The 14,751-nt window shown below is 32.2% G+C and overlaps 2 protein-coding genes across 10 annotated transcripts in view; one reads left to right on the top strand and one right to left on the bottom strand.

Annotated features, from left to right (window-relative positions):
- LOC118736765 (protein similar) overlaps positions 1 to 14,751 on the bottom strand; it is a 259,354-nt gene that overhangs the window by 4,359 nt on the left and 240,244 nt on the right. For 6 of the 9 annotated variants that reach the window (XM_036466781.1, XM_036466788.1, XM_036466782.1 and 3 more), the window contains one exon: positions 7,547 to 8,985. The exons of 2 other annotated variants lie outside the window; for them this stretch is intronic. In XM_036466781.1, coding sequence (XP_036322674.1) covers positions 8,245 to 8,985 — 741 coding nt within the window. In that variant the 3' untranslated portion in view covers positions 7,547 to 8,244. Of the gene's footprint in view, positions 1 to 7,546; positions 8,986 to 14,751 lie in introns of those variants that run through there. One more of the 9 variants, XM_036466790.1, reaches the window with a different exon arrangement.
- On the top strand, positions 2,895 to 4,104 carry LOC118736767. Its single transcript, XM_036466793.1, has 2 exons — positions 2,895 to 3,268; positions 3,695 to 4,104. Exons 1-2 carry the CDS (start codon positions 2,977 to 2,979, stop codon positions 4,036 to 4,038), a joined length of 636 nt encoding a protein of 211 aa, XP_036322686.1. The 5' UTR covers positions 2,895 to 2,976; the 3' UTR covers positions 4,039 to 4,104.

The raw sequence follows: 14,751 nt of genomic DNA, 5'->3' as shown, positions 1-14,751 counted from the left end.
GATGAAGATGAAGATGAAGATGAAGATGAAGATGAAGATGAAGATGAAGATGACGATGAAGATGAAGAAGAAGATGAATGATAAAGGGAAGATGAAGATAAGTAGACTGTTATGATCGACTTGTAATTCTCGCAGGAGATTTCAACATTTCTCTGGCCAAGTGTGATGAGCTTGCAAAATTTTTTAAATCAAATGTTTCACGAAATGGTTAATGGTAGAAATGATCCAACAACCAATTGAGCGGCTACCATTTATGTGGTTTTTTCCAGAAATATTAATAATATTAAAATAAAACATTCCATTTCTTACTTTACTTACTAGTTAATATTGTTGATATGGATGTTTTCTCAGCCACAAATAATAATTAACTTTGCAGTTGGTTATAAAAACTAAAAAATTAAATGTCGTTTAAAGCAAATTTTAAGTAAATACACTACCGGAACAAAGTATTGGCACAGCAAATTTTTCACAATATGTGCAAAAATTTATATTTTAATATTTTTCCGCCAATTTTGTATAAAAATATGGTTCATTCAACAACAAAGAACATAAAAATATAATTCCTAAACTTTGCAAAACTCGCGAAAAATTAGCAAATTTTCATCAAAGTTTTCAACTTTTTAATCAGATTTTTTAGAGTATGTAGTTTTGCAGCCCATTAAATTCCAGTAAAAAAATGCAAGTTCGGAGTTAGCTAAAAATCGCGTTAATTTTTGGGGTTTTTTTTTGTTGTTGAACGTGTTTTGCATTTTTTCATATAAAGTATTTTCGAAAAAAAAATTTTTTTTTTTGAAGAGACCGCGTGAAAAAAAATTGCTTAAAATCAATGGTAATTCCTAGCTTCTTAAAACTTGCACTTTATTATAATAAAATTGATTGGTCTACAAATTTGCATACTCAAAAAAATTCAAAAAAATCTGATTAAAAAGTTGGAAATTTGCTGAATTTTTGCGAGTTTCGGATAAAGTTTAGGAATTATGTTTTTATGTTTTTTGTTGTAGAGGTAACCATATTTTTATACGAAATTAGCGGGAAAATATTAGAATGAAAATTGTTGAATATATTGTGAAAAATTTTCTGTGGCAATACTTTATTCCGGCAGTGTACGTTTTTTGTATATTAGAAAATATGTACATGTTTGTGTATATCGCACATTCCCTTTTTCTGGCATTTCCTCTATTAAGTTTCAACTTCTTCTGCGCGTAGGAACTATACGCACTGAGTTTTTTTTTTTGTATGGATAGTGATATACCCTAATATATGTATATACTTATGTACATTAGACTGTCCCAAGAATATATGGAAAAAAGCTTGTTTGCAAATTTTGATATGCATATCCTCTATATTTGTGCTTTTTAACCTAAATAGCATATATATGAAGTTTTATGGTCGTAGGCTAACGATAACCCGTGCCGACTTTTAGTTGAAGTTTTAGTTAATAACTTGAACTAAGGCTGCCAAGTCGTCCATGACAACTTTGGAACATCTTTTAATAGGTGTGACAGGGCGTATGATGAACATTAAATTATTAAATCCAACCTGTATTACAAATTTTTATCCTCATTTAAAAAAAACCTTTCATAATACTAAATAATCAAAATAACTCGTTTTATTGTTGGACATGTCCTCTCGGGTTGATATAATGGTTGTACTTCCGTATGACATACAAAAAATTTAACTAAATATAATTTTCATATCGTACTGATTTACAACAGTTGAACAGTCTGAAGGGACATATAAAATATGAAAGCATATGATTTGGTTTATTTAATATTTTGTAAGGCATTTTGTTTAAAAAAATGAATGTAGTGGAAAAGTTGAATTTAATAATTTTGTATTCATCATACGCCCTGTCACACCAATTAAAAAATATTCAGAATTGCACGTTTTCAGGAGATACACAAATTTTTCTACTAGAAAAGATATATATGTATGTACGGTAGGATTTCTCCCAAGGACATCGAAAAAATTAATTAATGGAAAAAGCATAATGGATTTCAAGGGGTGTATTACATTATTATTTTAGTCGAATAATTTGTGCATGTCCTGAAAATTTGCAATTTTAGACCATTTTTTAATCAAATTTTTATATTCAACTTTTTTAACAAATTCTTTTCCTCCTTTAAAAGAATGCATTTCATAATATTAAAGAAACAAAATAAAGTGTTTTAGTGTTTGACATGTCCTCTCGGGTTAATTAAAGAATAAATGTGGCAGTATTAATTAGAAAATTTTAAAAATATCCTTTGAAATTTTTATCCTTTAGTATCCTTATAGATATTAATAAGATTTAAATTAAACTAAGATTCTTCAAAACTCATTTAAAATTACAAATCTTGAAGGATAATATTTTTAAAGGACATTTTCGACATGTTCCAGAAGGATAATTGAAAATAAAAGTTATAGTTAATCTTGTTTCGAATTTTTCTTTCATTTGATACCCATATCTCCATATTTTGTGTAAACTTTTATAACTTATGGTCCTATGGAAAAAATTCTGACTGCCAGGTAAAAAACCAAAAACGCTGATTCACTAAATATTATGTCCTAATACTGTAGGGAGTATAGTAAAACCGTCTTATAAGGAAGTAAAATGAGTAAATTAACAAAACACGCGAACTGCAACAAGCTTATTCTGTTAACTTTGACTGCAAGTCGGCACGGATTGCCGTGGTCGGAATTGCATAAAATTTTATTCAGATATTTTTTAAGATAACACCAATAAAATGAGGGGGTATGCGTAAAAAAAAAACAATGGCAGCTAAATTACTTTTATTCAAATTTCCAATAAAAAATCATGTTGAAAGTGCAAGGGAAATGCTGCATCCATAAGGAGTTCACTAACATAATTCTTAGAAAATAAGTTATTTTTACATTAAGTACTAACTAATTAATGAAATAAAACAAAAAATTAATTTTTAAAGTGAGGAACATTGTCGTGCAAATAACTACTAAACGATTACATCACTGCAGGCTATGGTGAATATCAACACAGGATCGTTGGTTATCAGCGGTCTATTGGCCGGTGGCAGCTTGTTTGTGGCTCACATCATACGCTCCCTTAATGTATTTCAGGCGCGTACGGCTGAAGGCGAGTCCGAATCAGTTGAAATTGAGAAAAGTAATGGCATTGGAGAAGGGAGGCAAACTAAGAAAACTATGAGCAAAGACGAACGATCTTCCAATGTAGAGGATTATACAAACGACGCAAGAAGTCTTTTGGAACACTTCAAGTTAGTCTACAAAAATGGTACAGGCGAAAGAGTAGGTAAGTTTAGCAATCGTGCGCATAGTTGGTTTTAGCCAACCAAATTTCCGTCAAATTTCTATTCTGGCATCAAAATCAAGTAATTTCAATTAAAAATACAGATCGTATTTTAATAGGAAACACCATACAAACATACATATGTGTGTATGTAATTTAAAATTTTAATTTAAGTAAAAAAACAAAACCGATTCCAGTTATCTATATATATATATATCATATATGATGATCCAATGATCGGATCTAAACCAGCTTAGTATGTGACCATCTCTGAGATTCAATTCAATTTCAATTCGGGAAGAATTTGTCATTATCATTTGTCAATTGTTCATTATACTGATACTTATACTACTAAATTTTCCATTTTGAAACCAATCCTTGGGGCGATTGCAGCTTCACATTTTAACCCGTTAAATTCTTTCCACACAGAGACCACACTACCCAGCCTACTGGCTCACATCGCCGAGACTTTCTCGGACAATGACGTAGACATAGCAGCTTGCGTACAAAAATCCATTTGTTTATGGCTACAAAAGTCCAGCAAAGATGTCCATCAGGGACGGGCGACAAGCTTACAAAAAATTATTGATGGAGTCAGCAGCTACGGATGGCTTTTGGATGCGCTGGTACCTTACGAGGATCTAAGGAGAGCCATAAAGGCTGGCAAAATTAAATCAGATACCAGCTGTGTGCTGGCATATCCCGCATGCCGATGGTCCACGCCAGATATGCGGTTGGCGGAGCTTATAAGAACGCATGTGAACTTTGTTTAATATTTTTTATACTTACTTTTTTCACTACATTTTCAAAGTGGCAACACTGCTGATTTTTTATTACAATTTACCATTCAATTAATATTTATTTAGAGTATATATTGAAATCATAATTACAATATGTATTTGTGTATATGTATGTAAATGTTTGCCAAAACAGAAATAATAAAAAAGCAAATGAACTGTAAAAAGACTACAAAATATGTATGTACGGCCAATTCACAAGGTATTTTATTTGTCGTAAGTCGTTGACGTATGGTTGCTGTTTTCGGAAGAGCATTTAAATATGACGATGCAACTCTGATTCCATCTTTTTTCAGTCCCTTATATTGATTCTTTTTCAAATTTACTATTTCAATTGATTCTGATCAATTCTTAATTAAAAAATTATAAGTGAATTTGTGGATTTAAGATATTAAAATTACTTCTAAATAAAAATACATTCATATGTATGCACATCTATTGTTCGGCAAATCAAAGTGTTTTTTTTTTTAATTCAGCGCATAAATCTTTGCACAATATTCGATTAAAAAGTTTTCAAAATATTAAACGAGACTTCAAAATACATAACCTTACAATTCCTTGTAAAATGCCTTATAAAAAAATTGCCACACCTTACGCCTTGACTGATAGGTCGGTCAGTAATATAAGCCGCCTTCGATTCACCAGCATTTAGAACCAGTTTTTCAGTGCCAGTTTAAACTTAGATCAAATAAACTGCGTTCATACTTAACAGTAGAGACGAATTCGCAGTGGGTGGGTTAACCACTGACAAGGGTTTAACTATCGATTTTCATATTAACAGCACTTAGTCCACAAAAGTTTAAACCTTGGCTAATGGACCGAATCAATAAGGAATCCCCATATTTTCTCGTCTTTAATTCAGGTGGATAACTTTGTTGATGCTTTCATATACCCGAACACATTTTTTAACAAGAGATACTTGGCGAGCTCAGAAGTGGCGAATCGAAGGCGGGTTTTGATAAATTTGAAAGAAGTACATAAAATGTAAACCGTATTTTGGTGATTCAGAAGGTGTCCATAAAAGTCTTATTGTCATAAATATTAAAATGTTCTTGACCTTTCTATAAATAAGAACAAATAGTTTTCAAACTTTATAAAAGGTATTTAATTGTGACAATACTAGTTATGACAATCTTGTTACTTGTAAAAAACTGTAAAAAACTTCTACCTCTGTAGGCCAAGTACTTCCAAAATCGATTCCGACATCTGACGCTAAAGAAATGTTTGAATAAAATTATTGACAAAATGCCGCAAAGATGGAAAATATCCACAAAAAAACTGTTTGACCATTTTTTGAATTCCCTCATCGTTACTCATAATTTTTTTAACTTCATATACATATTCTTCTTTCAAAATTCATATTGAAATTGCCTAATATATAACTGAGCCAAAAACTGTTAATTCCGAGTAGCCATTTTAATTTTTTTTTTTATGACTGCGTAGAAAATTTTTAAGATGCTTTTTATATAGCTTTGTAAGTTACACGACCTGTTCCCGGTCACCTTAAAACTTCGTACTTAATTTGTTACCCTGCGTTAGTAAATCCGTTTTCTACCAGATATTTACCGAATAATCAACACCGTCCATCAGATGTGACAATTTTCATTCCCATGCGTTCTTTAAAATTTTTAATTGAATGTAAATTGTAATTTCGTTTAACTTAACACACTACATACATATATATGTAGAAGAAAAATAAAAACAACAAGACCTTTTCCAAATTTCCACAAAATAAGTGACTGCACTTTTTCGTGGCTTCACCTTAACTTTCTCTGAGCTAGTACTGCGAGAACGTATGTACATTAGACTGCATCACCCAAAAAAAGGTGCGGTTTTCCGCCGGGATCGTAAGAATGAGATTTTTGATGCTGTTTTTTTTTTAATTTTTTTCAAAGATTGATTTACGAAAAACTTGCATAACTGGGCCGAAACTATTCTGATTTAGACTTATGGGATCTCAGTAGAAAGATATATTCACGCTGTTTTTATTTCTGTCTAAAGCAGGTCACTCGTGTTCCAATTTTTATTTTTTTTTTTCTATTACCAATACATCTTAATTCAACTTTCAATGATGTCCGTTCATCCGTCCTTTCTCTTTCATCGTTTGAATGAGGTTATTAGCAAATTAAAATTAAAAGGTGAGAAAAGACCTTTCCAATGATATCTCAAAAGTCTAAAGCGGAAGAGCTTATGTTCAGTTCTTCATGTTTTTCTTATACCAATCTTTGAAAAAAGTTAAAAAACAGCATCTAAGATCTCATCATTACGATTCCGTTCACAATGTAAAAAAATTTTTTTTTATATTTTTATGCAGATTTTTAAGCTTAATCTGTTTTGTCATCTGAGAGGACCTTTTTAAAAAAAAAATCTTTAAGAAACTATTTTTATTCTTCAAAACTCCATTTTTAGAGGTATTTTCAAACCGTTCCAGCTCACGTAAATCTTAATATTTTTCCGAAATATTGTGGTGGACGTCTTAAAATATAATAGATTTTATAATTCCAATGGGAAAATAGTACCGATTTATTTTTTTTTTTTTTTGTATGAGGAGTGATACAGACTAATGTACATATGTATGTATTTTTGGATTTTTCAAACCTTCTCGCTAGCCTGCTGTGAAATACCCTCGTCCGCGATTCTTTTGATAAAAATCTTAAACTAATATGCAAACATTTGATTTTCCTCTTTTTTGTTTTCAAACATTTTATTCCTATAATTACGCTTACATATAAATAAATTTTTTTTGTTTTCATAGCCTTGCATAGTTTGTGCTCTATTTAGAGGTTTTGATTTTTTATTGTAAGCCAGTTTATTCTCTAATAAATTAAAAAGTATGAAAACCGGAATATAAAAATATTTACGTTTAGATTAATTTCTTTATTTATTAGTGATTTTTTAGAGTTTTTACGGTGTGCTATATAATTTGTATGTTTTATGTTATGTTATATTTGATTTTCTCTAAATTTGCATATACCTTTCAACAATTCAGTAAAATTTTCGGGGCGCTCGAGCTTTTTGAACTTTTGTAAGTTAAAGGAAACTCTCTTTTATAAATGGTATGCAAGAACTATGACATTTTTAATTTTTAATTTTTTTTTTACTTTTTTCCCCCATTTTTTAACTGAGTGCTAACAGAGTTGCATGTAAAATTTAGTGCTATACAATTAAACCCACAATTATTACTGACTTCTGTTTTGGGCAGTAAAAATTTAAAACTAAAATGTGTTTACATGCATTTGCTTCTTTGTATTTGCTGTTTTTGAATTTTTTTCTGACCCTTCGCAACATATGTATGGCTGTATGTATGTATTTATTGCATGTTTATGTGGGATATTTTTTTAACTCGGATAAAAGTGCAAATATTACAGCTGCGTGTGACCTGTTGTAACTAAATAATACACAAAAACACGATACCATGTTTACATCCCAATTAAGACATGAATAAAGAATACAAAAATAAAAAATCTTTTACTAAAAATGTAACCTGCATGCACTAATGAATCGACTCAAGATGATTGATAAAATAAATCGCTGAAAAACTAAATGGAAACAATGGAATATTGGAAATAGCAGCGAATTAAATTTGCTTAGGAACGTAGTTAAATCAAGAATTAGTGCTGGCGCGAAGTTGATTTTTCAAGAATCATTATCATCGTCAATCGTCAATGAAGCGTTCACTTGTGCAAGCGTACATTTATAATATCCAAAGCAATATTGTTGAGTGAGTTAAAAGTAATATTCCAAATATTGTGCATACATATACATTTAGTATGTAAGCATAAATGCACAAAGCAACTTGTTTTCTATATTTGAATAAACTTGTTTTTGTTTTACATTCAGCTATCTCGCAAACTTGAGTTTTTTTTTTTGATTTATTTTATAAAAGCATTTTCCTGAATTTTATCTCATATTCCCTAACAATAAGAAGAAAGACTGACTTCTCGTTGCATCGATTTTAGAAATCATCATGAAATTGTCAGCCAACATCTAAATGCATATGTTTTTCTGTTTAGTACAACTGCTTTTCAATCGTTCTTCCTGTAATATTTTTCCCCCTGGATCCCATTTATAAACTCTGACTTTTTTCTATTGTGTCCGCGAATTCCATGTCCCTTGCCGTTGTCGTTTTTGCCTTTGTTTGGTTTGATTCTTTTGTCCGGTGTTAGTCATGTTTTGCTTCAGCTAGGCCATTTCGTGCGTCCAATCGCTGAGTACGTCTTCGATTCCGTTGCTTCCTAGGAGTTGTTCGGTAGCCGCCACATCGTAGTCATCATTGCACAAGTCCATTATAAACGGTTCCATGAGTGGATTTATGTCGTCCAACAATCGCTTTCGGCCCCGATTGCCATTAGGAGCTTCGTTAATGTCACCATCATTGCTGTCCTCACTACCACCATCGTTGCTTGAGTTGTCTACTGAAGAAAACGGCTGTTGTTGCTTAAATTGTGGTTCGATGGCCAGTGCGTCCATTGCACCACGTTTTTTGGCTGCTCTGCTAGTCAAGCACTTTATCAAGAGCATATCTTTAGTGGCTGCTGAGCAACCACTCAGCGGTTTCGAAATTGCGCTGTTGCGATTGTCCAACGATATCTTCACCGGTGAGGAAGCGTCAACTAGACTGATGTCATCAATGCCGCTATCCGAGGTGGATTCAGTTTCGGCCGATGTCAGGTCAGGTGGGCTCGCGTCGTCGCTGCCGCTGCCGCTGCCGCTGCCAGCGCTGGTGTTATTATTACCGGTAGGACCAAATGGCGGCGAAGGTAAAACATCTGGACCACCAATCATTGGATTGTGGCGATAATTACGTAGGACCGTGGCCGTCGAAGTTAGGCAATGCAATGGTCTAACAAGTGGTGGCGATGGTTCTTTGTCCAAGGATTCCTCATCCATTAGCATATCGCTTTGTTTGCCGTAACTAGGATTCTGTGTATGGATTGTTTTAGAGAAAATAAAAGAAAAGCAAAGATTAGTTTTATTTTAGGTATTTAAAGGTAATTTACAAGTAGAAAAATCAGCAAAAAAGACCGAAATATATTAGAACAATTAAAGAATGGGGGCGATGTGCATGAATTACCTTTAAATTCAAAATACACCGAAAAACGAATAATATTTATTGTAACTAGAATGACTGCAACAAGGCAGGTTCTATTCGTAATTTCATTTAAGAAAAATTAAATGCTCATGTTTTTTTTATACAATATTGCAAATGGATCGATTTGTATTCACATATTTACATATATCAAATAACTATACTTATATTAAATAATATAAAATGCTAAAGAATTTTTAGTTCAAAACTATAAACTTAAGCTAAAAATGCATGTCCACTTCGTCGACACAAATATTGAACAATGCTTGTTTTCTTAACGGTACGTAAACAATTCTAGTTATTAGATAAACTTATATACATACATATATATTTATGAACGTACGTATAATAATAACAGATTGACGCTTACACATAAATATGTTAGTGTTTGGCCGAGCTTCTCCTCCGCTTTCATATTGTCACACAAAGCGGAGGGACCTGTAGTTTTATGCCGACTCCGAACGGCGATTGTATTTTTATGAGAAGCTGCTTTTCATGGCATAAATACACTCGGAGGTTTGTCATCGCCTGCCGAGAATCGACCGCTGTTAAGAAAAACATTATTTGAGATGATCAGGGCTTGAACCTAGGCGCTGCGGAGTGGAAGTGCGCACTGCTTACCAATACACCACAGTTCATATTTATATGTATAGGCATTAGGGTGGTCCAAAAACAGTAAAGTCGGAATTGTATTGCTCTCACCCCCAAGGATTGTTCTATAGCGAAAAAATATAACCTTATTTTCTCATTTTGAAATCCAAAAAAAATTTAGAGGTCGCTCAAAGCGCTAAAAAATGTTTTCCGTGTATTTTTATATGGGAAAAATAAATTTTTTCGTAGAAATGGTAGAGAATTCTTGAAAGTCAATAATTTTCGATAAAAAACTCTGTTTCTCTTCAGGAGACTTTCAATAATAATACCCAATTGTCTATTTAACCATTTTTTTAATATTAACGATTTTTTATTGGTCGCCCCATTGGATTTTTCGGGGTTTTTGGCGGACCTATCATTTTTAGTTGCAACGAAAAAATGGTTAAATAAACATTTGCGTATTATTACTGTGAATCTCCTGCAGATAAACAGTTTTCTGGTAGAAAAATATTTATTTTTAACTATCTATACCATTTCTACGAAAAGTGGTTTTCCCCCATATAAAATACATGGAAAACTTTAGGCGCTTTGAGCGACCTCTAAATATTTTTTGATTTCAAAATGAGAAAATAAGGGTATATTTTTTCGGTATGGAACAATCCTAGGGATGAGAGCATAAAACTTCCGACTTTACTTTTTCACGTGTATTTTTTAACCACCCTAATAGGCATACATAGTACATATTGCTCATTAATGGAAAGGCCGCCTTAATTCTGAATGCAAAGGACGCGTTTAAAGTTTTCAATTTGCAGCAAAAAATAAATAAAATATGGAGATGCATTTTCTTCTTTCTATAACGCGAAAACTACACAAGATTTCAGCACGAAATCTTTATATAATTTGCAGCATGATATAACCAATAATTCTTCATCGACAAAAATACCATATCTTAGTTTATGAAAATCTTTTTTATATCAAACGCATGCAGAATAAGTTCACTTTATTCACCACTGCACCAATTCCATAACGGCTTATCAGTATATATGTATAAGTGACGGTGACCATCTATACTCTGACTTTGTTTTTCAAAACATGTCTTTTTTTTCTTTTCCATATGTATAACTCATTTTTGACAAACTGAATGGCAACTGCAAATATATGTAAGATACTGCCGGCGTATGCAGACGATATTGAAATCTCTGGCCTTGATATACATACATATATGTACTTCATAGGTAAAATGATAGAAAAAGGATTGGTCTAGCAATGAACGAGGACAAGACGAAGTAAGGTCAAGCGAACGAGCCAACATGTGCTACTTAGGATTTAATGACGAACAAAAGCCAAATTTTACAAATCACTGTTCGAGAATGATTTTTATATGGATCATAAACGTCACCTAAGTTAATAAAACAGAGAAAAGAAAGCGTTGACGGTTTCGGGAGAACAATTATATGCAATATATATAAGGGGATCAGATCTCTGTGTTCAAAAATTGGGATATTTCTAAAGCATCGAATCCGTGGATACAAATTGGGTTTTGAATAAAAACACATCTTTTAATACAGTTTTATTTAAAACAAAACAAGGAGAAAAATCCTTGAAAAATTGTCGCAAGAATGTATACACAATATATACGGTGGCGAGAATGTAACCATGGAAAAGACATTTTTGCAAGTTTTGTCTAGTTTTCTTTGTTTAAAAAATGTTTATTATTTTTGTATGAAAATATAGCTTACTATCTTAAAAAAAATGTAAATTCAAATTCCAAACTTTGTATAACATTTATAAAAACTAGAGTGCCAGTTACTGTCGAAATTCGACAGTTTTTCTAGTTTTAGAAGCCTTGGAGAGGTTTTCTAACTTAACACGTAGCAAAACTTATACGAACGTAACTAAATTTTTTTTTTATCTGAGAAGGTCTTTGGAGGACTTCGGCAGGACTTAGAATTGACCCGATACATTCTAGTTTATCGATAAATTTCAATGATTTGATACATATCGATAGTTCGATGAATTTCAAGAACACTAAAATTCGATAACTCAACAAAATTCGTTAACTCTACCAGTTTCGATAACTGTGAAATTCGATGGCTCGATAAATTTCGATAACTCAAAAATGTAAAAACTTTGGATACCTTTATGAATTTTTACTTTTGACATCTCCACATTTTTCGAAAGCTATCTAAACATTTTGATAACTCGTTACACTCTGTTAAGACGATGAAATTCGATAAGTAGTGATAAATCGATAAGCTTATATAACATTGAAATTTCGATAGATCGATATATTTTGAAAATTCCATAAACTTCGCTTCGTTGAACCAATCAATTTCAGTAGATCAATAATTATCGATAACTCTGTAAGTTGAAAGAACTCCATGCATTACGACACCTCGATATATTACTATCCGTAAATTTGGACAACTAAGTTTCTGTGTCTATAAATTTCGACAACTCAGTAAACATTGATCAGTTTGAATAATTCAATACGTTGCGATAACTTAATAAGCATGGATAAATTTCGATTATTCTAAACTTCGATGATTCGATAAATTTCAGTAACCTTTATGGCTGATTTTATTTCAATTCCTATCGGAAAATTTCAACTCTATTAACCTAATTCTTATGTATTGTCGATGCTTGTTTTTTTCAAACGTTAAGCGTAGATGTATATGCGTGTAAAAAAAACACGGCTATTATAAGACATCAAGTTAACACAGAAAAGTGAAATCAATTCGCAGAGCTTCCGTAAAATATATCTGCTCCAAAAAGCAGGTTTTTTTTTGTCCCAAAAGGAACGATTAGAGGTGTACCTAAATATAATGGAAATACACTTTCAACCCGATGACACCCATTGATGGATACAAAAGTAGCAGCCACAATGAAAGGACCAAATACAAAAAAATGTGTCTTCATTTGGTGTAAACAAATGACGGAGTTTCGCAAAAGGAAAGTGGCAATTGGCAAAGTTTTTTGCTATCGCCTCCAACCGACAAGCTTTTGTAATGCTAAATAAACATTAACAAACCACATTATTTTTAATTGTCTGGTAACCCTAGCCTTTAAACGCAGGCGAAGAGTGTGCATCCAAAAACGTTATTCAAATATGAATGAATTTAATCCCAAAGAACAAAGAAAAACACATTCTGCAAAGCTAATTCAGTTATGTTTAATATATTTTGTATGTAGGATTGAAAATATATATATTTTTATAAAAATTAGTTACAAAACTGCATACTAACAGCCAATTTCAAGAAAGCAATATAATGGTGATTTCGTTTCTTCCAAAAATGTTACATTCAATCCTGCAAAAGGGCATATTTTCGCCTTCCTGTCCTTGTCTATCTCACGCATCTCATAATATTGTCGTTTTAAGCAACCGTCTGATTTTCAGGACAAAGCTTCAAAGGGCAGATAATGTGCTTTTTTTGCTTTACAAGAGTGTGAAATTTTAAGAAACGAACAAACAATTTTTTCACCGTGTGCCTTATTTTAGAACCGAACACGAAAAGAGAAAGGGGCAAACAAAAGGCGCCATTTTTTGGTAGAAAAAAAATCATCATAAGTGGAAAGGTATACTAATCTTTTAAATTTTACATGGAAATTGACAGCAAATACAAAATTATTTTACATTTAAGTTACTGGTGAAATCGGCTATAACAAATCTAAATAAAAATTTTAACGAAAGATTGTTGATTTTTTTTTAATATTGTACAAAGATTTAAACTGGGATTTATGGGGTTTTTTGTTAAAGAATAAACTTTATTTTTGTAAAAAAAAAAAATAATTATAATTAAAAACTAAATAGTGAAAACTTGTCAAATTGTGATTGTCGTTTTGTTATGGTTATAATAAGCAATAAAAATATACATATGTAATTTATGGAAGTTTCATTTGTGTAACTAAAAAGCATAAAGTTACTTACAAAACTGAGTTTACGGTATATTCGCAGCGATCGTAGAGTCCGACCCGTGGTAGATTTTTCGGCCGCAGCCGAAGCCGAACCGAACGTTCGGTTTTGATCTAACATTCCGTCGATTACCGAAACCGAAGCCAATGATTTGCTCTAATATTAAGTAAATCGATCGAAAGAAATAGCTCCATCTTGCCTTTTTAAGTGTACATAAAATACAAAATACATAGAAACTTTATGGGTACTCACGGAAACGCGTAAATGCCTCGTAACCATGTAAACCTCGTAAACTTACTTAACTCTGTATAGAAAATCTAATTATTTACGAGGTTTACACGGATTCCATGAATACCCATATAGTAATAATATTTTGGCGCTTACACTTTTGCTAAGTGTGTAACCAAGCTTCTCCTCTAGTTTGTGGTGTGCGGCTTGCTGTTGTAACACAAATGTAGGGACCTACAGCCTTACGCCGCTTCCGAAAGACATATGGAGTTTATCAGAAGCGTTTTCATAGCAGATATATACTCGGAGGTTTGCCATTGCCTGCCGAGCGACGACCGCTGTTAGAAATATGTTCTTCATTGAGCCAAAAGTACAATGGTTTTTTCAACCAAGTTATTGTTTATTTTTTTTTTTTTTTTTTGAAAGCAAGCTCGTATGTCTGGCTGTAGCTGAGCGTGTAGAGGTGATTGCTGTTATTTGTTTGCTTCAGGCAGGCTCGAGTACGAATGCCGTCAGCGGCAACACATCAACTTTAATTTTTTTTGTTTTTAGTTTTTCTGAATTACGAAAAAGCATCTTGTGAAGTGCAGAACCAAATCAAACCACGCAGAAAATCAACATTTGTGGATAAACTTGCTGACTTTCAGAAGAATTGCATCTTTTCGTCAGAGGCAACGTGCTAAGTGATAACAAAAATGTTGGTTTTGTATCTCCAAGTTATGGAAAAGCATCTTTGAAGTGCAGAACATAAGCGTATTCAAACAAAAAATCGGCAACCAAATCATTGTTGAAAATATCAACCAAGGCATTGTAAATATTAACAAAAATCACGTTGATTCGTTTTCAAGTTTAAATTTGGTAACCAATT

Source organism: Rhagoletis pomonella, unplaced genomic scaffold (assembly GCF_013731165.1).
Source record: "Rhagoletis pomonella isolate Grant_MI unplaced genomic scaffold, Rhpom_1.0 Rhpom_scaffold_00004, whole genome shotgun sequence".
NCBI classification, from domain to species: Eukaryota; Metazoa; Arthropoda; class Insecta; order Diptera; family Tephritidae; genus Rhagoletis; species Rhagoletis pomonella.
This window is presented reverse-complemented; position numbering and strand designations above follow the sequence as displayed.